The sequence below is a fragment of the Mustela lutreola genome, chromosome 6 (assembly GCF_030435805.1).
Source record: "Mustela lutreola isolate mMusLut2 chromosome 6, mMusLut2.pri, whole genome shotgun sequence".
NCBI classification, from domain to species: domain Eukaryota; kingdom Metazoa; phylum Chordata; class Mammalia; order Carnivora; family Mustelidae; genus Mustela; species Mustela lutreola.
This window is the reverse complement of record NC_081295.1, coordinates 54,885,510-54,909,733: the sequence shown is the minus strand read 5'-3', so window position 1 is coordinate 54,909,733 and position 24,224 is coordinate 54,885,510. Positions and strand designations below refer to the sequence as shown.

General features: G+C 41.4%; 1 protein-coding gene across 2 annotated transcripts in view; it reads left to right on the top strand.

Moving 5' to 3' along the window:
• SASH1 (SAM and SH3 domain containing 1) overlaps nucleotides 1–24,224 on the top strand; it is a 309,529-nt gene that overhangs the window by 73,161 nt on the left and 212,144 nt on the right. Inside the window, exon 2 of one of the 2 annotated variants that reach the window (XM_059177296.1) lies at nucleotides 4,183–4,316. The exons of the other annotated variant lie outside the window; for it this stretch is intronic. Coding sequence (XP_059033279.1) covers nucleotides 4,227–4,316 — 90 coding nt within the window. The 5' untranslated portion in view covers nucleotides 4,183–4,226. The remainder of the gene's footprint in view (nucleotides 1–4,182; nucleotides 4,317–24,224) is intronic. 2 annotated transcript variants of the gene reach the window in all.

Sequence of the window (24,224 nt, the reverse complement as noted above, 5' to 3'; positions counted from 1 at the left end):
TGCTACTTCGTTCAATATATTTTATATATATGTGTGTGTGTGTATGTATGTATACATATACATACATATATAGTATTGTGTGTGTATATATATATGTATATACAAATATATTTGTCCTGCCTGCACACACTTGTTAGAGAGCAACTGTGAATGAAAACAAAAGCCATAAGCTCTGTGAGGAAAGCCCACATTTTAATACAATGTTAAGTTTTTTCTTCTTTAAGATTTTATTCGAGAATTTGAGAAGGAAAGCGTGATCATGAGTGGGAGGGGGGCAGAGGGAGAAGGAAAAACAGGCTCTCCACTGAGCAGGGAGCCCCACCATGGGGGCTCGATCCCAGCGTCCTGGGATCATGACCTGAGTCGAAGGCAGATGCTTAACTGACTGAGCCACCCAGGCACCCCCGATGTCCAGTTTTGATCCGTGATTACAACCAACACCCTGAGCTTCTAAGTCTCTGATTTCCAGATAGATGGGTAAGAATTTCCCTTCTCTCTCCCAGCTAAGAACTAGGAATTAACTAAAAAGTTGTTACTACAGATTTTAATGTTTTATGAAAGAGGGGATAAGGCATCTGATCCTCCAGACTGCTTTTTTCTCTACGTGATCCTATCCCTCCACCATCCCAGATGTTTTCCTGTTGTTCAACATGTGGTGTCAGAGCCAGAGGGTCCAGAAATGACCATAATAATATCACTTCTTCTTATACAAGTATAGGGGAATTAATTCTTTGTGTGTGGTACTCTTTCTCTTTGTGGACATTTTAAAATATTGTTCATGACCTTTCATGTATTTTTCATATTATAAAAACACTTGTGAGCGTGATGGCACTTACTTTGCTGTCACATTACTGGCCCCCCTTGGGAGACCACCAGAATATCATGAAGTGTTCTGACCCACCTGGTCAAGCCTGGAGCCAAGTCGTCAGAAGGATCGTCCCCCAAACACTCTTTCATTCACAGAAAGTGCAATTAAGGTGACGTCACACTGAAGAGGCATGATGTATCATTTTTCAATGTCTTTTAAATATCAACTAAACCCAAATTCCTGCAATTTCTGAACCTTAAAGAGTTATCAAAACTTGGACTATTTGCTTTTCTGGAATAAGGCTTAAGATAGTGTAAGTCCTATTTATCAAAATGCAAATGACATCAGAAAAGGAAAACAAAAAATGTTTAACTTTATGAAGAAATGCCAAGGCTGGGGCACCTGGGTGGCTCAGTGGGTTAAAGCCTCTGCCTTCAGCTCAGGTCATGATCTCAGGTCCTGGGATTGAGTCCCGCATCAGGCTCTCTGCTCAGTGGGGAGCCTGCTTCCCCCCGTCCCCCGCCTGCCTCTCTGCCTACTTGTGATCTCTCTCTGTCAAGTAAATAAAATCTTAATTAAAAAAAAAAAAAAAAAGAAAGAAAGAGAGAAAGAAATGCCAAGGCTTTTAATTTGGCTAAGAGTCAGTGAATTTCGCCCCTAGCATATTTTATCTCACATTCCTTTCACTGGCTTGCTTTATGGCCTAAATGGATCAAGATTGTCCAGGCTACTGAGATTTCTCAATCCAGAACAAATATGGAACGTTTGTTTCTTATCAATAAACTGAGAAGCTTTCAAAGTGAAAGGGTCAATAGCAAACACATGCTATGTAATAGCATTTCCACTTGGGTGAGTTTTGTGGCCACTGTTCGTGTTCAGCCAGCTGGGTTGATGTTGACAGATCTGGGAAGTCAGTGTCAACTCGCTCCTGTCCTTAATCACCTAAAGTTCTTCTTTCTTTTGTCTGGGAATGCCATCCTCTTGAGCCTGCTGCTTTTTCATTCTCTTTCCTTCTCAAAAGAGAGCATGCTATAATGTTCTCCTTTCTACTGTGGCTGCAGTTCCTCTGTAGCTCGTATCATCTTTCCTAGTATGTTGATACCTCAATCCATCGTCTCCATTTCTAGAGGAAAGGATTGTCCATGGTTAAAGAAATTTCAAATAACATCATGCAGTTGAGGGAGATGTTTTAAGGGGTAGGAAAGTAAAACTGCTCAGCTTAAGTGTTGAATGATCCACTCAGTAGGTAGCCTGGGTCACTGAGATCAGATCTACTCCATCTCTTCTGTTTCCCAGAATCCTAACCCTCCCTGTTCCCTGAGCCAAATCTCCAGATACGGGGACTCTGAGGCCATTTTGCGGGGGCCTTCTGCCCTCCTTTTCACCAGCTCAGGTGGACATCTGTAATTTCCACCTCCCCGCTCTATTCTCCCTTTTTTGGTAACAGCATCTGATTGTCCTTTGCTGCCCACTATTGCCCATTATCAGTCTATGTGGTCAAATGGAACTAAACCCATCTTTAGATGTCCCCAGGATGGAGGTCTCGTGGCCCATTAGACCATCACATTCCCACGGCCTTTCTGCTTGGTTCAGGGAAGGGCCCAGCAGATCGGAGCTGATCTCAGGAATTTTGCTGGGACTCCTGAAGAAGAGGTTCTTTCCTCTCTAGTTTCTAAGATGGTTGATTGAATCCTGGTGCTACTGATGACTATCTTCCCACCACACAGAACTGCCTGCCTATGATTAAAGCAGCACAGAGGAAAGCAGAGCTTAGGTAAGGAGAGTCACAGAGATCCCACAAGGACATCCCCAAACACTGGACTGCTATTGATATTTCAGTTATGGGGTCCAATAAATTCCCCTTGGTTTAAACCAACAGGATAGGGTGACTTGCGACACGGAAATCCCACACTCAGCCGGCAGTCCAGACATAAGCCTTGCCTTCCCCTTCCTGCAGCTCTGTTTCATGGTCTCTCACACTAACCCCAGCATCTCTCCCATCCACAACATCAGAGGGAGCTCAGGAATGAGTGACTTCAAAAGTTTGGCATCCAGGACATCCAAGGGGAGAGGAAATCACCACTTCAGCAGCTGCTAAAGGAGCCCTTCCAAGCATGGGGGTGGGAGAAGCCCAGAAGCTGAGAGGTACAAGGAGCATGGCCCCAACCCAAGAAGCAGCTACCCCAGGCTAGGGTTCAGAGAAGGAGGGAACAAGGAGACCCTAAACGCTGAAGGGAGGAGTGTAAAAGCCACACCTGGGCCAGTCAGTGCACATAATGATGGTGACAATTGTGATGACAATGACACATGACATCGGGGACAGTGTCCCACACCAACCCCTTGTCTAAATCTGACAAAACTAAGTGTGGTAAGAGAAAAACCTAAAAATTTGGCTTGACTGTGTACCATCAAGCCAATTACAGTCACTTACGTGGAATGCATTCCATTTATTCCTTAATTACCATGAAACATAATAATGATTATGTACTTCGTTAAGTATGTCAGATTAATTTAATTTCTTAGATTTTATTTGATGGCGTCTGTGAGCATGATACATTTGTGCTCTGGCTTCCCAGTCCATTTATAACACATACAAATGGGTCTTCTGTCTACAACTTTAAAAAATTCACAATTGTTGAAGCATTTCTACTTGAAGAAATGAGGGACCATCAGTTGATAAATAAATGGCACTTCCTACAGTTTCCTTATCAGCAGAGAGGCATCATGGCCATATCTTGGGCAATTAGGGTCCTGTGAGGATCAGGGGGTAGACCATTTGCCTATACTTATTTGAGACAAAGTCAGGTGAAGAGGAATATTAGGAAGAGCTTTTGTGGGTTTTTTTTGTTTGTTTGCTTGTTTGCTTGTTTTTTAAGATTTATTTATTTGACAGAAAACAAGGGAGCACACAAACAGGGACTCGATCCCATGTTCCTGAGATCATGACCTGAGTTGAAGGCATACACTTAACCATTTAACTGACTGAGCCCCAGGAAGAGCTTTAAAAAAGAGCAAGGGGTTAGTGCAAACAGGAGGCTGGCTAGTAGAGTAGGAAAGTTCAAGAGCATTGAACAGGCAGGCCTACCTTTACTCAGCCTCTCTGAGCCTATTCCAGTATGTGAAATGGAAGTCCTAATTCCCACCTCATGGAACTGAAGCTAGGGTTACAGAAGAGGAGGCAGGACTGTCCAGCAAATGCTAGCAATTATCATCTTTAGAAAAATGTGGTATTCAGTCCCAACATAGCCTGCCAAAGAGGGAAGACCATCTTATTCTTTCCCCCTGAATGGTGCTTACAGGAGAATTATGGTTCCCTGTATGAATATGAGCCTCAAACCCCTACATTTTAGTTTAAACCATATTTATTTGTATAGGTCAAAAATGGTCCTATAGGCGATTCCATGGGCTTCAATCTGATATGAGTAATAGAAGTTCCTTGCATGCATCTGTCCATCTGTCCATCCTCAGTGCCTCCGAATCACAAGAACCATCCACCTTCTGTGATGAGGTAGGCTAAGCTGTCTCCAAGAATGCTAAGCAAAGCCGACTCTTGGAGTCGGGGGGACAAGTAAAATGGAGGGAGGGCAAGGCGTGCCCAGTCTAGCGAGTATGAAATGCTCTTTAAAATCAAATGAAAGCCAAAAATAAGAGCTAAGAATAAGAAAGCCGCGGCTTGGGGCATACACTATTTATTGTAATTCTTATCCTTGTCTGCTGGTTTTCCAGGGGGCTGTTGGGGATAGTAAAAGGAAAAGAACTAAAAAATCTGTGGCATAGAACAAAGTTTAGAACCAAAAAAAATAAATGCCAGTATTGAAAGGAATTCGGTTATTTTAAATTCCTCCCGAAATAGACCAATCAGCATCTGAAATGTTGGTAACAAAATCAGGCAAAGAAAAAAAAAAAAGCACTGAATAGGGAGCAGGAAGGAACTACCTTTGTAAAATGTACTTAATGAAGTGTTTTTAAGTGTTACTTGAGATTAGAAGGTAGATAGAGCTCTTCTCTGATGATCTTTTCATAGACTCATGCAGCTGGAAGAAACAGTTTATTCTTATTTCCTGCCTCAGGGAGCTATATAAATAAGCCATCCAATTTGAATGATTATCTAATTCATTTTTTTTTTTTTTAAGTTTTAAACTACACTCTGCCCTGAGTTCTGAGCTCATCTGTCTCCCCTGCCACAAGCAGAGGGTGACACGCAGTTCCCCTGTTTCATCCTGGAATATGGCTAAGGAGCCATCTGCAAAATGGGATTTTTGTTGGTGCATGGGTATTACTACAGGTATCAGCAAAACTCAGCCTTCTGTCTCCCCTGAGTGCCCTGGCAGGTAGGCTCTAGAACTCCAAAGAAGTCTCTAGATGTCCCTGCACCTGGGAGAGACCTGTGAAGGACTCTAGCACTGAGTTTCAGGGGCCCCAGTCACTCTGGAAGTAGCTGTAGCCAAAGCTAAGTTTTGGCTCCTTTCTCCAGCAAATTAGCCTCAGGGCTGAGCAACAAAAGTGACTGATAGTGAGTTCAATCAACCACAGGCTCTAGGCCAGGCTGTAAAAGGTCTACTCAAACCAACAGCCATCCAGGGAGGTGGATTAGATCTTCCGTGATCTTTAAGAACCTAGAAGCATGCACTGACCCTGGGTAGAGGCCCTAACAAAGTGGCCACAGAGCGCCTTGCAAACCCTAGAGGATCCAGACCCTACAGGTGTTCAGTGATGTTAGTGATGACCCTTCAGGGATGCTCAGAAACAAATCTCCCCTGGGCTAGTAGTGGAGAGAAGGGAAGCCCTTTTTTCTTTTGCTGTGGCCCCTTGCATGCAGCGGGTACTCTGTAGCCTCTGACAGGCCCCCCGCCCCCCCGCCGCCGGTTGGCTTACAAGCCTCTGTTGGCTAAATGCCCAATTTGAGGAAGAGTACTAGGACCGTCTGTTTTCTTCCCTTCAGAATGAAGTACAGTGATTGCCTTGCAAGGGTTTTAGGGGAGTCTTGGGACTCCACTCGCTTGGAGTGGACACCGGGCAGCACCGTGAGCAGCTGCTGTCCCCTGCACCCGGAACCCCAGCCCTTCTCTACAGCTGCTCTCTCCCAGGCTGCACAGCAGATGCTGGAGCCAGAGAGCTGGCTAGCCGTGGAGGGGGAGGGAAGGGAGAAGGGAATTTGAAAAATCTCATTTATGCCACTGATGCTAGTATCCAAACTTCCTGAAATGTGCATGCCAGCGCCCTTAGCCTGCCTAAAAGGCACAGCAAGTTAGAAATCCAGAGGAAGCCATCAGCCAGAGCTCGCCACAGGTCACAAAACACTGTGCTGCCCATTCTCTGCCCGCTGTGCTGTCAGTCCTGACCTTAGGATGGCCATGCCACTCATCTGGGGAGGAGGAAAAGGGAAGGTCTAGTCCTTACCCGAACTTCGGAAATATTTGCTATTCTTACACACTCAGAGAGCATGAAGATTCATCACGGAGCAAGGGAAACCTGAGACATAGACACTAGCCTAATTTGGATGGCTGAATGTTTCTAGGAAAATCCTGTGACTTCTAATAGGGTCCTCAGAATGGCTCTGGGAAGGCCAAGTGGGACTCTCTTCTCCGGAAAGCATGATGTGCCTTTGTCTGCCACACCTAGGCTGACTGTGTCAAGCAAAGATACCCACGTGGTGCTGGACATTCACTTATACGTGGGGTGGTGCACTCAGATTTTGCAAGGAGACATGCAGGTCCAGGACCACAAATTCCTTCGCGGAAGTGTTGGCCATGTGAGAAGGCAGACAGGAACATGAACGAGGCCACGCAGCCAGGAAACTGTCATAGCGCTGGTGATCTAACAGAGATCAGTGGCAGAATCCAGGAATGGTTGCAAGTGCAAACTTCAGGGTCAGAATTGTACAAATCTTGGATCCTTCCCTTACTGGGGGAAGTACTGAGATGCTGGGGTCCTTTCTCACTGGGTGAAGTCCAAACAGAGATGATAGTATATTGGTCCTTTCTCACCAAGATGTAGGATGATTGAGTAAGTAAAGTAAAATACTAAGTAAGTAAAATACTTACTTAGAACACTTCCCAGAACATAACCAAGAACTGAATACATGGTGGTTGCTGTTACCTTTATATATGTATATATACAGAAAGATTGCATGAAGCATGGAATTGCTAATGCTCACCTTTAAATAATAACCTGATAACTAGCAGTGGCATCCTGTGACCCTCAGCTTGCCTAATTAAACCCCAAGTCCCTATTGATAATGGAGAAAGGGCAGAGCAAAGAATTGGCTTAAAAATTAGAATTGCCCTTATATCTTATGGGGAGTGGGGTGGAACACCTGGAAAAAGCACCAAGTTTCTTTCTAAACAGGTGACTCAAAAGGGTATTTGAGCTTCTAGCCTCAGCTCTCTGTGCTACACATTGCTACACAGTAGCTGACATTTACCTTTCCCATAAAATGGGATTTAAAACCAACCAGCACAGCCATAGAATCTGGTTCCTACTTTTGAAATAGGCAAAGAAAAATCCCATAAATGCCTAGTAAGTCCTCTGTACTAAGAGGACATTTTCACGCACACAGGGCTGCTTTTGCTTTGATTATGGGACATTCTAGTCTACAGTTCCTGTTTCAATAACATAATAAGAGCATTCTTAGATCTGGAAAAATCTGGGATTGTGTCTCCTCCAATGTCTTCATATAGATGAACGAAGAAAGTCCCGGGATAACGAAGTAAATGAGCAGCCGCATTCCCAGCTAGCCACTTGGATGATGGCATAAGTCAGCTTTGGGGAAAAAGTAACCCTCAGCCGGGTGAGCAGGCTCATTGCTGGGGCATTTTGAACCCTTTGGAGAAAAGAGCTCTCTGTTTGCACACATGCAGGCATGTTTCTTTTCTCTCTCTCTCTCTCTCTCTCTCTCTCATTTTTCTCTCTCCCTCCTTGCTCCCAATTTTGCTTTGTCCCCAAAATTCTGATATTCTCCTTCAGAAAAGGAGCTGAAGTAAACAAATCAACAATCGAGGCATTTTTTGAGCAGAATAGATCCATTATTCTTGGGTGAGCAGATTCCAGACGCTGATTTCTGTCCTTAACCCCGCTTCTTCTCCCTTGGAGACAGGGAAAAATGGAGAAAACGTGAAACTAACAACAGCACTAAGTCTTTTGACTTCTTTTTGACTTCAGGTCAAAAAGGTAACAGTCCCATGGGAGAGAGAGGCATCTTCTCAGTGGCACATTCAAATTAAGCAAATGGTCAGCACACAGGTGGAGACAAGTCAAAGTGCACTTTCCCCTACTTAAAGAAGAATGCCAGGAGAGTAGTACAAAATTCTTCCCGGCCTGGCTTTCTCCCACAGACCCCAAGCAGGTGAGGGTAGCCTGATCACAGCAGCACCTCATCTGTAACACCCCCCCCCCACCCTGCCTCTTTGTGAAATCACTACCCTTTGACATCCTAACACAGTATGTTCCATCCTCTGCGCTAAGGCAACAGAGACAATAACACTGCAGGGCTGGTCATCCTTCTGTAAGCATTGGGAAGCCAACAGCTGAGAGTTCTTAAAAAAAAAAATGAAATTTAAATTTCTATATTACTCTAATACCACTTCCTATTTGTGTTGACTTGATTAAGCCTTTATTGAATTCCCATGAAAACCTGTTGGAGATCCTTGCTACTGTAAGAGAGAGACTACTGATTCAAAAGCAAATTTCTATGAATATTTGTATATCCTTAAATACATATTTTTATACTAATAATAGTAACATTTGTGGCGCCTGGGTGGCTCAGTGGGTTAAAGCCTCTGCCTTTGGCTCAGGTTATGATCTCAGGGTACTGGGATCAAGCCCCGCATCAGGCTCTCTGCTCCGCAGGAAGCCTGCTTCCCCCTTTCTCTCTGCCTGCCTCTCTGTCTACTTGTGATCTCTGTTAAATAAATAAATAAAATCTTAAAAATAATAATAATAATAATAACATTTAATTAGCATTTACGTCTTGGGCACTTTACACCAATATCTCACATGACCTCATGGACTCCATGGTACTTCTAGCCTCCCTTGACTGATGGGAAGACTGAAGTTCAGTGCTGTTGAGTAACTGACCTGAAGACCATCAGCTTTGACTATTGCTCTGTCCGGTTCTAAAAGTAGCACTCTGGGACCCCCAACTCCCCCCCCCCATTTATCCAAAGTTAACACAACATTCAGTGTCCATTTAGGGTCAGTTTGGAGAAGGGAGATAAGAGCAGGGGAAGAATCATGCTGAGAATGGGAGTCCTTGCATAGAGGTTCTGACTTTGCCTCTTGTTTAAAGAATTTGGAGAATTTAGCAAAATATTGAAGGCACCCATTTCCATCCTTGTGAAGACAAAGATCAAAAAGCCAAAGGTCTACAGCTGCAGAGGCTTTAACCTCTGGTAGGGTTAACCTGAGGGAAGAAGGCTCTTGGAGAAGAGAATTTTCCTTGTTGCTAAATTCTTACAATTTCTAGTATTTCCACATGATCAGGACCACACTTCCCGAGTGAGAAGAAACTTCTGGAAGAACACACTGATGAAAGCCTGTAACATGAATAGGGTTAATTCTGCACAGAGAAATGATTCTGGGCCTGGTGTGGCCCTGTCCCCAGGAGCCACTGACCTTATAGAACTACAAAGGAGAGGCCCTGTAGAGAGTCACTCCACTGCTGTCACTGGGGGAGCCATTTTCTTCCTTACTTTGTTTATGTTCCTGAGGAATGATGATGATAAATACCATGGACTAAAAACATTGTGTTTGAAGATAGTCCATTATGGGTTTACATATTAAGCAACAGTATTTGATTGTGACACACTTTAAGATGAGAGCAATGATACTTACTTTGAAGATACAGTGGTCATATTTAAAAGAAAGAGAGGTGCCTGGGTGGCTCAGTGGGTTAAAACCTCTGCCTTCGGCTGAGGTCATGGTCCCAGGGTCCTGGGATCGAGCCCCACATCAGACTCTCTGCTCAACAGGGAGCCTGCTTCCCTCTCTCTCTCTCTCTCCCTCTCTCCCTCTGTGGCCTCTCTTGCCTGCTTGTGATCTCTGTCAAATAAATAAGATCTTTAAAAAAATTTTTTAAAGAAAGAAAATACAGGATTTTCAGTTAAATTTGAGTTTCAGATAGCAATGAATAATTTTTTTAGCATACATAGGTCCCATACAATATTTGAGACATATACATACTAAAAAATTATTCATATTTTATCCAGTAACCCTATTGAAACATCAGTGTAGGGACACCTGGGTGATTCAGTGGGTTAAGCATCTGCCTTGGGCTCAGGTCGTGATCCCAGGGGCCTGGGATCGAGCATCCCTGGATCACTGGGTTCCCTGCTCAGCAGGGAGTCTGTTTCTTCCTTTTCCTCCGCCACCCCTGCTTGTGCTCTGTTGCTCTCTCTCTGTCAAATAAATAAATAAAATCTGTAAAAAAAAAAAAAAAAAGAGAGAGAGAGAGGGAGAGAGAGAAGTCTACTTAAAAAAAAGAAAGAAACATCAATGTAACACTTCCTTCAGGAAAACTAGTACATGGCTATAATTTATAGGTTTTAAGGGCAATAACAGTCATTAAAAGAAAATAAAATGACTTATTGAACTGAAACAAATTTTACCATAATTTCTTATTTGGCAATTTCCCACTTTGTTATTTTTTAAGTTGTATTTATCTAAAGTGATCTCTACACCAAACACAGAGCTCAAACTCATATCCCCAAGAACAAGAGTCACAGGCTCTTCCGAACTGAGCAGTGGAACACTTGACAATTTCTGACTTCAAATCAGTCTATATATCTGCTATCAGAGAACTAGCAGATAACAGATAATCATATTTTCTTCTGAGTTGAAATATGATTAAGTAATTCATAAATAAAGCACACAGAAGTTTGTGTGAGCATTTGAACTATTTTGTATTTAAATGTTCACGTGTTAAAGGAAGGAATTCCTTTAACAATTGCTCACGGAGCACTCACTTTATGCTAGACTCTGCTGGAGGTGTTTGGGGGCATCAGGGAAGTAAATGAACTTCTCCATCCTCTTGGACTTTACATTCTGGAGAATGTTTTTATGAGGATGTGTGTGATTTTTAAACTATAGCAAATTCCAGGAGGCTTCGTAATATGTTAGGGAGCAATCTGACATTGTAAAAGTTTCTTTTTCAGGGTATCTGGCTGGCTTAGTTGGAAGACCATGTGACTTTTGATCTCAGGGTCATGAGTTCGAGCCCCATGTTGAGCATGGGGATTACTTTTTAAAAAGGATTTCTTTTTCATAATTTAGACTTAAGAGATGGATATTTATTTTTTCAACATTGATTGGCACTATAAGAATTATACCTCCATCATTTAAGTCCTTTAAAAAGCTCTGTGGGGTTTTATGCCTGAAAATTGTATCCATTTAAGAAGCCTTTGGGGTGAGAGGTCCAACTGCACTGGGAGAGCAGAAAAAGCAGTACAGTCATTCAGAATGTTTAGTTACAAAGTCTCAAATCTTAAATCAGAATAAATTTACAGGTGCCTGTCCCCACCTCCCCCCTACTTTTGGGTTGAGGTTTTCAGGAGCAGAGAATTGTCAAGAAGTTCGAGAGGAAATGAAACTTTGAGTTTCTGGGGCCCATTTCCATTGATGCATGGATATCTGCTTAGCAACACATTGTTGTTCTTACTCACACTTGAGAGGTAGTAAATTGCTTTTGGGTAGAAATGGATTAACTCTTTCCTATGACTACATTACCATAGCATGCTGTCAGAAGTGATTTAGTAAATGGAATATAGAAGGCTTAAAACTTTAATATCGTTCCAAGAAATAAATTGATTAATGTGTCCCTTTTTCATTAGTATGATCAGATTCACAAGATAATTTTATGCTAATACTCATTTTCATAACCTCTATTGCCTCTCTCAAGGTTGGAAAGACATTTATAGTTACTAGTCTGACCTTCGGCATCCATGAGATGCTTATTCCCCTCTATAACATCCTCACCAAATGGTCCAGCATTTTTGGGTGCCCTAGACTAAGTTTCAGGGGTTCAGGGGTCTGGCTAAAAAAATACAAAACAAAATGGGGGTGCCCGGATTGCTCAGTCACTGGGAACCTCTAAGTTCGAGCCCTATGTTGGGTGTAGAGATTGCTTAAAAACAAACAAACTAACCAAAAAAGCTTTAAAACAACAACAAAAACTCTCTTTGCCTCCCAGAACTAAAATATTCTGTTCCTTTTAGTTAGAACAAGGTAATAAGGCCAAAGTTTAAAAAAAAAAAAAAAAAAAAAAAACCTGCAGCTTTGTAAAGAAGAATTTCTTGTACTTTTTACCTGAGGGAAGAAAAAGAGCTTTATTACTGGTAATCGCAATTTCTATATCTAAGATAAACTAACATTCTGTATCTAAATAACATCTGTATCTAAACATAGCTGACCTAAGGGCGCCTAGCTGGCTCAGTTGGTGGAGCATAGGAGTCTTGATCTTGGGGTCATAAGTTCAAGCCCCATTCTGGGTGTAGAGATTACTTAAAAATAAAATCATTATGGGTGTCTGGCTAGTCGCTTGGTTTCAGCTCAGGTCATCATCTTAGGTTCCAGAGATCGAGCCCAGTGTTGGGCTCTGCCCAGAGCACAGAGTCTGCTTAAGACTCTCTCTCTCCCTCTCCGTCTGCCCCTCCAGCCCTCCCTTTCTCTCTGTCTCACTCTTTCTTTCTCTCTCAAATGAAATAAACAAATCTTCAAGAAATAAGATAAAATAATTTAAAAATGAAATAAATAAAAATAAACAACTGACATAATTATAATGTGCCTAACACTGGCTATATCATTTTTATCTCTTTTCTTAACCCAAACATTTGTCATTTAACTTTCCCAAGACCCTTAAGCACCTAGTACTGTTATGATCTTAATTAACAGAGAGGATCAAAGAGAAAAGCAGAGACATTAAGTAATTTGCCTACTATTTTAACATCTGAGAGGATCTTCAGAATAGTAGAATCCATTCCTAATTTTCTAGAATTTGCCTCTATGTTTTTGTCAGAAAGTTGGAGTTGGAAATCTTAGACCCGCGGTGTTTTTATTACTTCAGGCTTCCTCATTCTCAAATTTATGTGTCTCCACACTGCATAAAATAATCTATATTTACATACAGCTATGTATCTGTATATAGATAGTAACAAATGATTGCAACTATTCTTCTCCCAGTTTGACCATGGATAAGGTGAAGAAGATAAAAATGTGTTTGATTCCAGGCACCTTTGTACTTTAAACTTGAATAACAACTAAAAGCATGGCTCCATCCAACAGCAACAGAATACGTATTTATCTCATGCACAAATGAAACATTGTCTAGGATGGGCCATATATTAAGCCATATAAAAAGACCCAATTAAAAGAATTGAAATCATACAAATACATTTTCTGGCCATGATGGAATTGAATTAGAAATCAACTGCAGAAGAAAATTTGGGAGATAGATTCACGTATATGGGAAAAGTAAACAGCACACTTATAAAAACAAACATACAAACAAAAAACCAATGGATTAAAGAGGAAATCACAAGGAAATTTTGAAAATGTCTTGAGATAAAATAAAACAATACAGCATAACAGAATTTATGTGATGCAGCTAAAACAGTGCTTAAAATGCAATTTAGAGCTACAAATGTCTACATTGAAAAAAGAAGAGGGACACAGTGTGGCTCAGTTAAGCATCTGCCTTCAGCTCAGGTCATGATCCCAGGGTCCTGGGATTGAGTCCTGTATTGGGCTCACTTGTCCCCCAGCCCACTGCTCCCCCTGCTTTGTGCTCGCTCTCTTCTCTCTCTCTCTCTCTCAAATAAATAAATAAAATCTCAAAAATAAAAAAAAAAGAGGAGAGATCTCAAGTCCACAAGAAAATCTCCCATTTTAAGAATTTAGAAAAAGAGCAAACTAAACTCAAAGCAATCAGAAGGGATGAAATGTAAGACTAGAGCAGAAATAAATAAAATAGAGAATAGAAAAACAATAAAGAAAACCAATGAAATTAAAAGTTGGTTCTTTGATGACATCAAAAAAGCTGACAAAATTTTAGCTAACCTGATCAAGCTAAAAAAGGAGAGAAGACTTAAATAATTAAAATTAAAAATGAAAGGAAGGCCATCACCACCCACCTTACAGAAATAAGAATTATAAAGGAATGTTGTGAACAACTATTCACCCAAAATTAGATAAATGAAATGACAAATTCCTAGAAAGATACAAGTTAACTAAAAAAGACTCAAGAAGAAATAGAAAACATGAATAGTCTTGTAATAAGTAAGATATTAAAATAGTGATTTTAAAACTTTTCACAAAGATCCAAGGCCAGGTGGATCTACTGTTGAACTCAACAAAACATTCAAAGAATGAATACCTATCCTTCCCAAACTCTTTCAAAAAACAGAAGAGGAAAAACACTGCTCAACTCATTCTAAGGTCATACAATAAAGCCAGTGTTACCCTGATATCAAAACCAAAGACACTGTAAAAAAAACCTACAACCAGTGTTTCTTACATTCATGTTTTCTTTTTTTTTTTTTTTTTTTTTTTTTTAAATATAATTTTTTATTTTTTATAAACATATATTTTTATCCCCAGGGGTACAGGTCTGTGAATCACCAGGTTTACACACTTCACAGCACTCACCAAAGCACATACCCTCCCCAATGTCCATAATCCCACCCCCTTCTCCCAAACCCCCTCCCCCCAGCAACCCTCAGTTTGTTTTGTGAGATTAAGAGTCACTTATGGTTTGTCTCCCTCCCAATCCCATCTTGTTTCATTTATTCTTCTCGTACCCACTTAAGCTCCCATGTTGCATCGCCACATCCTCATATCAGGGAGATCATATGATAGTTGTCTTTCTCTGCTTGACTTATTTCGCTAAGCATGATACGCTCTAGTGTTGGTGGGAATACATTCATGTTTTCTATATGAATATAGACACACACCTAATATTCATATCATATATGAATAAAGTCGTAAAAATCCTCAACAAAATTTTAACGAACTGAATCCAGCAGTTGGTTTTCAGTGAGAATCCCAGGACAATTCAGTGGGAGAAGGGAGAGATGTTACAATACACCGATATCCACACACAAAAGGATAAAACTGGAACTTCTTCCTCACATCATACACAAAAATTTACACAACATGGATCATAATCCTAAATATTAATTATAAAACTCTTAGAAGAAAACATAGATATAAATCTTTGCAACCTGGGTTTGGGCAATAGCTTCTCACATATGACACCAAAAATTCAAGTGACAAAAGAAAATACAGATAAATTGAACTACGCCAAAATTCAAAACTTTGATGGTGTAAGCAATACCATCAGGAAAGAAAAAAGACAAGCCACAAAATGGGAGAAAATATCGGCAAAACATATATCTGATAAGGGACCTACATCCGGAATAGATTAATAACTATTGCAGTTCAGTAAGAAAAAGACAAGCCAATTAAAAACTAGGCAAAAGATCTGAATCAGTAATTCTCCAAATAAGATGTCTAAATGGCCAAATAAATGAACAACAAGATGCTCAATGACATTTTTCATAAAGGAAATACAATTCAAAACCACAACAAGATACTACTTCGCACTCTCCATGATAGCTCTTATCAAAGAGAGGGATGCCTGGCTGGCTCTGTCAGGAGAGCATATGACTTTCAATCTCAGGGTTATGAGTGAAACCCCATGTTGGGTATAGAGATTACTTAAAAAAATAAAATCTTTTGAGAGAGAGAGAGAGGAATGACTGAGTGGCTCAGTGGGTTAAGTGTCTGTCTTTAGCTCAGGTCATGATCCTAGGGTCTTGGGATAGAGTCACGCGTCAGGCTCCTGGCTCAGAGGGGAGTCTGCTTGTCCCTCTCCCTCTGTTTGCCACTCTGCCTACTTGTGCACTCGTGCTTGCTCTCTTTCTCTCTCTCTCTCACTGACAAACAAATAAATAAATTTAAATCTAAGTGATGAGGAAGTGGATAAATTGGAACCCTCCCTCATAGCTGGTGAGAATTGAAGTTGGTATAGTGGCGTTAGAGGAACAGTTTGGCAGTTACTCCAAGTTGAACAGAATTCCCACATGATGCTACAAAAGTTGGGTATTCATCCTTTCTGATGGAGTGGATGGACTGGAAGAGATTATGCTGAGTGAATAAGTCAAGCAGAGAGAGTCAATTATTATATGGTTTCACTTATTTGTGGAGCATAACAAATAGCATGGAGGACATGGGGAGTTAGAGAGGAGAAGGGAGTTGGGGAAATTGGAAGAGGAGGTGAACCATGAGAGACTATGGACTCTGAAAAACAATCTGAGGGGTTTGAAGTGGCGGGGGGGGTGGGAGGTTGGGGTACCAGGTGGTGGGTATTGGAGAGGGCACGGATTGCATGGAGCACTGGGTGTGGAGCAAAAACAATGAATACTGTTATACTGAAAATAAATAAATTTAATTAAAAAAAAAAAAAAAGAATTCCCACATGACCCAGCAGCTGCACTCCTAGGGAATGTACACAAGAGAAATGAAAACACTCTGTCCACCTAGCAACTTGTACAGGAATGTTTCTACCAGCATTATTCATAGTAGCCAAAAAGTGGAAACAATTCAAATGTCTATCAACTGATAAGGGGGATAAATAATGTATAATGTATATATGTGTATATATATACATGTATATATGATTATACATGTATATATGATTATATATATTATATAATATATATATAATATATATGATGAAATATTACTTAGCAATAAAAAGAAATGAGGTATGGCTACCAAAAGAATATTGTGCTAAGTGAAAGTCACAAAATGTCACATAATATGATTCCATTTGTATGAACTATACTCAGTGAGCATATTTATAGAGACATAAAATAGATTAAAGGGGCTTGGGGCTTGAGGTGAGGGACAGGGGCAAGAAATGGGCATTGACTATTAATGGGTACAAGGTTTCTTTACAGGGCCATGAAAAAATTCTAAAGTTAGGCTGTGGTGATAGTTTTATGATCCTGTGAATGTGCTCTATACATTAAATTATAACCTTTAAATAGGTGAATTGTATTTTATGTTAATTGTATCTCAAAAAAACTATTTTAAAAAAAGGGCAGGGAATCTTATTCTATTCTTTCCTAAATCAACAATATTCACACAATCCCTCAAATATTTTCAATAATTTTTATTGTCACTCTTTTAAGGCCAAGCTTTAAAAAATTCACAAATTCTAGAACTTTCTTAAAATAACTTTTATGTTCCATGTTGACCAGTTTGAGTGGACATTTCTCCAAAAGGTAGTCAGCCATCTAATCCTGCTTACATAATCTTGGTAATTGTTCTAGAGTATTCCCATTGACATTCCTGAGCTACGACTTATTTCCTCAAGTCCTTTACCTTCATTATGTACTGTTGTGTGGTTCCAAGGAAAGCTGATGATTCCATTTGCTCCTGAGTTTACAATCTGGAGCTCATTGAAGTTCAGGCTCAATTAGTGAAAGCTTTGACCTTGATCTTTACTTCAGTCAGGGTCCAGGCAGTACACAGCAGCCTGGTTCAAAAGGTTTGACAGGAACTGAATGAGGGCACTATTTCACAGAGGTGTGGACAGACCTAAAAAACAAAGGATGGTGGAGCACCACACACTAGCAACAGCAGGAAGCTTTTTCCACCTCTAAGCCCAAAGGGAAAATTGGAAAAAAGGGCCATAACCCTGGAAAAATAAGGTCACCTCTACTGAGCCCCAGGCTTGGAGGAACATAGCAACTGCTAAAACCCTCGCATAAGGAAGGGACAGACAGGAGTACCCTACCTTCTCTCCTGCTCTCTTACCATCCACCCTGAACCCAACCCAAAGGAAGCCAGAGAAACAGGGAGTCAGACCCACATCTGTAGATACCAGCCTCCCATGGGACAGATAACAGAAAAGACATGGATCTGGAGGGGCAGATGGAGACAATAATTTGCAAAGTCCTGACCCACAAGGGTTCCCGGCCTCTAGGGTTCCCACCTCTAACCAGAAGCCTTTTCTGGATAGTCAAGGAACATCATGATGGTCATTCCTCTGTTGCTCCCGTTCTTGGTTTCTAAAACTTTGGGCCCTGTCCAAAGCAGCTGTTATTTTAAACCTCCACTAGTTTTCTCCAGGGAGTTTCTGACAATGCTAGGGTAGGAGAGGAGTACCTCCCCACTAGTACCTATAGCCCTTCAACTAGTTTGCAAAAGTAGACTTTCCCTTCTGTGTTCACAGCCTCCTCGCTCTGGAAACACAGACAGGGTCCTGAGGGCTGAGTCAGGGGTGGATTTTCTTTCCCCTCCTTCCAGTCCCTCTGAGACAGAGGCTGTAGAACACATCACCCAGCAGCCCCCTCGAAACTTCTTCCAGCTGATAATTATCATGTGCCAAGTCTTTTTATACTCCCATAGGCATAAAAAAAGACCTCCTTATTGGCCTTTTCATCTTTATTTGACCCTTGGGCAGGAGTGGGATGAAGTTGCTCTAAAGGAGACTTAATATTTTGAAAACCAATTACTGTGTTGTACTTGTAATGCAGTGATGATCTCAGAAGCCACACCAGGTCAAACAAGATGATTTGTTCCTACAAAAAATATAGCCTGATGCTCCTCCCTTCACATTTCTTTTGTCATTAACTTGCAATGGATGCATCTTAGCTTTTCCATGTGTACGGGCTTATTTACACTCACATCTCAAGGGCTCTTTCCACTGTGACCCCCTAGAGAGTACCCTAACTTTTTCGTAGTCCTAATTTAACAATGTAAAGACCTATTTACCTTATTTCTAAGTTTGCAACAATGTTCCAAATCCTTAAGGTTGCCCAAAGTCTGACCTCTGTGAAATTGACACGTTGTTAGCTTCACTGTGACTATTTTCTTGAACTATAGAATCATTCAGTAGTTTCTGAATTCTGAAGGTTTCCTCCTGTGTCAAGTTTAAAGGAAAAGAAGTAGGAAATGTTACCTAAGCAAATTACTGATGCCATGGTTCTCAGACTCTGGTTCCCAAACACTATCTGGGAACTTGTTGGAAATGCAAATTCTTGGGCCTAGCCCAGACCAGCCAACTGACTCAGATACTCTGGGAGCTTTCCAGAAGTTTCTGAAGCTGGGTAAAGTTTAAGAACCCCTGACTTAGTATACAAAAGTAGGACATGGGACATGTCTCTCTACAGTGCCTAAATAATGGGCGTCACCATTAAAAGTGTCTTTTGAATTACGATTACCATGCCCCTGCCTTGTTGCCTTTGTTTTCCAGTCCAGCGAGAAGGCCACATGGGGCTGCTCTGAGTGCATCCAATGGCATCCCAAGCAGTCAGCCCACTGAGTCTCCGAAACTAGTTGCACCCAAGGAGTGGGAGGATTTTATCCTGGCCACAGGACTTAATACCTCCGGGGACTCACTTGACACAAGGCACTCAAGTAGATAGGGACAAAAGGACTAGACGTCACTATTTTTAAACCTAGGTGGTGACAGTACCTCTTCACTGTCCTTGAATGCCCCCAGGGGACTGGCCTCATGCCGCATCTTCAGCATAACCCTCATAGGCAACTGGAGAGGAAGGTAGGAGTCTTGCCCTGAAAAAGTTGACCGTATTAATGGGCTGCCAAACCCATTAAATAATGGCATCCTCCTGGAAGAGGGCAATTATGAATCAGGTTCAACAGGTGCCTCAGTGCTTCCTACATCCTATTGTATTTATTGCTCTTCCACCCAATGCTGATCCCAGGCTTCAAAGGACAGTGTACGATGTGTCCTGAGAATCCAGCCCCACCAGAATGACCTGTTACCTCCCACAGGTTGGTTGTTCATGGGCAGCTGCTTTCTGAATTAGGTTCTTTACATTTTTGCTCAGTCTCTTAATCAGCTTAATTTGGCTGTCTTCCTTCTCGAAAACAAGTCACTTGGCTGGTAGAATTTTGCTCACTTGGTCACTTGGCTCAGGGTTTGGTGACTTTTCTGTTAATGTTTATTCACCAAGTATATTTTACTTAATTTTCCCTGCAATAACTCAGCTGACTCCGAAACATCCAAGATGGGCCAAGCACTGAAGAGGAGGAATGATTCCAGAATTTCTGTGATGATATGAGGATAGAAAATAAGGAAAAGACACAGCCTGAAGGCCCAGAGACTTAGCATGGGGATAAGCAAGACGTACAACCAACCACCCCATCCTATCTTTTAACTTTTTTTGTTGTTGTTCTATTGAAATCTGTATTTTGCTCTGGGTTTCTAATCTCCATGTCCCTATGTAGGCCTCTCTCTCTGCTGTCAAACAGGTGTGTGTGTATGCGTGCAAGCTTGTGTGCCCATATGTATTGTGTGTAAACAAGTGCATGTGTGTATGTGTGTTGCAACTCATACAAAATATAATAATGGCATTTTACCATGATAAAGACATTGTAAAAATGTATAATAATGGCTAACATTATGGCATTTCTGAGAACTTACTCTGTTATAGGCCCTGGCCGAAAAATCTTTCTTGTGTCATAGCAGTTTTTCACCAGCAACTGGGTAGCTTTTTTTTTTTTTTTTTTTTTTTTTAAGATTCCATTTATTTATTTGAGAGAGAGAGAGAGAGAAAGCACAAGCAGTGGGGAGGGGCAGAGGGAGAAGCAGGGAGTCCGATGCAGACGCCTGTCTGGATCCCAGGACCCTGGGATCATGACCTGAGCCAAAGGTAGGCATTTAACCGACTGAGTTTCCCAGGTGCCCCGAATCTTGGCATCTTTTTTAAAAAAAAATTTTAACTAGATATCTTTTTAAAATATGTTCTGCTCTTCTTTCTTGTTCTTGCTTTTCTCATATCTAGAAAATGGAATGGTTCCTTTCCAGTCTATAGGATTCTCTTCTTCTCTGTGGCCCCATCAGAAATGGTTGGGTTGCTTGTTGTGATCCCAATTTGGGAAAGAGAGAATAGGGACTCTTGGATGAGAACTGAAGGTTATTATAATCCAAAATAAGTGATGGGGTAAAAATGCCAAATGCCCCATGGTGGACTGTGTAAGATCTTCTCGCTTGGACAGTGGCAAGGGTCAAGCAGTGGTCTGCCAGCCTTTCCCTCTGTGAGTTACAGAAAAGCCTTTGCTTATAAATCAGTGGAGCGGAAGGTCACACGAAGGGCTTGCCCACACCAGCTTGTTTACTCTAGGATCAGAAGCAAGACCTCACTTAATCTGAGTTCTCCGAGGGCTGCATATTTGCCACCTCCACCCATCCACCCACTAGCTCTGGCCCTAAGTGGCTCCTAGAATGACCGTGGCCCCTGGCCAGCACAGACTGGTCATCATTCCTCCGGACAGCCGGAGCTAGTACATCAGGCAGGCGCTATCAGAAAAATGCAATTATCTTCGTGCCAGGGGTAGATGGGACTCATAATGCTGAAGGGAAAAGACCAGTTCTTCTACTCTTGCATTAAAAGGCTTTAGTATGCTGCTTCACTGTAAATATGGGACCGGTGACCTTTGCCTGCCTACTGGGCGGGTCGGTGCTCTGAACACACAGTCACCATATAGGAGGGCCCTGTTTCTTCCTTGTATAAGGGAGAACAAGGATTGGCCACCTTGAAGTGATTATTATTCCATCCTCCATTTAAACACTCAGTCCAGGCGGATTTAGTGAAGAAATGCTACGTTCAATGCACCATGCTATGGGAGATGCAGACAAGTTCACCAGAGTTTAGGATCCAGGAGAGGATTAAAAATATATATATATAAACATAGTACAAGTACATGGTCAGAACTTGACTTCTAGAATGAGAGAAGCCCCAGTTCAAATTTCTGCTCTTTTCTTTCTTTCTTTTTTTTTTTTTTAAGATTTTATTTATTTATTTAACAGACAGAGATCACAAGTAGGCAGGGAGGCAGGCAGAGAGAGAAGAGGAAGCAGGCTCTCTGTGGATCAGAGAGCCCGATGTGGGGCTCAATCCCAGGACTCTGGGATCATGACCTGACCTGAAGGCAGAAGCTTTAACCCACTGAGCCACCCAGGTGCTCCTCTGCTGTTTTTGATGGGTAGTTCTGTATCAATTGGAAACCCATTAGCAAAAACTTAAATTCAATCCATACAGCATGTATTATATGGAGGTTAACTCAAAATAGAGCATAGACCTGAACATAAAATCTGGAACTAGGAAGTTTTCTGGAACAAAACATAGAAGAAAGACTTTGCTAGGCAAAGATTCCTTTGATTAAAAAAAAAAATGATAAGATCCATAAAAGAAAAAAATGAGTAAGTTGGACTTAATTGAAAGTAAAAATTTTCCTTGAAAAACACTAACAAATGAAAAGACAACCACAGACTGGGAGAAAATATCTGCAAAGCACGTATCTGATAAAAGACTTGTATCCAGAATATATATTCAAAGATCTCAAAATTCAATAATAGGAAAACAGGGGCGCCTGGATGGTTCAGTCAGTTGAGCATCTGCCTTCAGCTTGGGTCGTGGTCTCTGGGTCCTGGGATTGAGCCCTGCATTGGAGTTCCTGCTCAGTAGGGAGTCTCTCTCACTCTCTCTCTCTCTCTCCCCCTCTCTGCCCCTCCCCACTGCTCCTTCTCTCTCTCTCAAATAAATAAATAAAATCTCTTTAAAAATAAAACAAAATAATAAGAAAACAGCCCAGTTTTTAAAATGGGCAAAAGACTGTACACAGAACACATGAAAAGTTCCTCAATATCTTTAGTCATTAGAAAAATACAAATAAAAACAACAATAAAATACCTCTAGATATCTCTTGGGATGTCTTTTTTTTTTTTAAGATTTTATTTATTTATTTGTCACAAAGAGAGAGATCACAAGTAGGCAGAGGCAGACAGAGAGGGAGGGAGGGAAGCAGGCTTCCTGCTGAGCAGAGCCTGATTCGGGGCTCAGTCCCAGGACCTGAAACCATAACCTGAGCCAAAAGCAGAGTCTTAATCCCCTAAGCCAACCAGGTGCCCCGGGATGTCTTTTTTAAAAAAAAAATACTTATTTAAGTAATCTCTACACCCAATGTGGAGCTCAAACCCATGGCTCAGAGATCAAGACAAAGATCAAGAGCTGCATGTTCTCTGACCTCCGCCAGCCAGGGACACCCTATTAGGATGTCTTAAGAAAAAAAAAAAAAAAAAAAGGAAAACTGGGAATACCAAGTACTGGCAAGACAGCAGCAAGGGGTTCTCTCACACGTTGCTTATTAGAACACAAAAGGATACAGCCACTTCAGAAGAAAGATTTGGAAAATTTTATCCTATGTAGCAATCCTACTCCTCGGTATCTATCTACCCACATGAAATGAAAACCTATGTTCACCCAACACCTGTCCATGAATGTTTTTTGTTGTTTTTATTTTTGCTTTTAGAGTTTTGTTTTTTTTTTTTTTAAGACATATTTATGAGAGAGAGAAGCTGGCATGAAAAGGTGGGTGGAGGGTGCTGGGCGGAGAGGGGAGAGCAAAGGAAGCTAGAGAAGCAGATGCCCTGCTGAGCACGAAGCCCGATGTGGGGCTTGATCCCAGAACCCTGAGATCATGACCTGAGCCAAAGGCAGAGACCTAACTGACTGGGCCACCCCGCTGCCCCTCCGAGCATGTTTCTAAGTACTTCGGTTCATAACCAACAAAACCAGGAAGCACCCAAGCACATTTCAATGATTAATGAATAAACTGCCGTACACCCATAGAGTGAAACGTCACCCGGCAATAAAACAGAACTACTGATACAGGCAGCACCGCCGATGAATCACAGACGCTTCACAACCGTGAAATGCTCAGGGAAGGGATCTAGACTCCAAAGGCTGCATGCTGTATGATTCCACTTGGGTGGCGCTTTGGAAAAGGCGAAAGAGGAAAGATAGAGATCAGATCAGTATTTTCTAGAGCCTGGGAGCAGGGGAAGGGGTTGATCACTTCAGGTCAGGGGGCATTCTTTGGATAATGAAACTGTCCTATTTTTTAAATGTTTTTATTTAATTCTGGTTATTAACATACCGTGTAATATTAGTTTCTGGTGTACAGTCCTGTGACTCAATATCTGGATTGTGGTGGTGCTTCCATGGTGCTTCCATGACTGTAATACCACAGCTCTGTACAGACATTTACTACGTGAAAATTACACCTCCATAAACATGACTTGGAAGAAAAAGCAGCAGTATGGTGGACAGCCCTTCCTGAGCACTTAGTTGTCAAAAACTATGAAGGTAGTATTAAAACAAACCAAAACACTGCTCTGGCACTTTAAGCTGAGTGAGGGACCTTAGGCAAGTTTTTGTAACTTTCTTAAATCTTTATGTTCTTATCTTTAAAATGAAAAATATATATATAGTAGCATTGCAGAAAAAATACGTTCTGAGAATTAAATGCCATACTGTCCGAAATAAAATTAGCTGTCTGTGCCTGGCATATTGGAAGGACTCCTGAAGTTTTGACCATTAGTATTGCT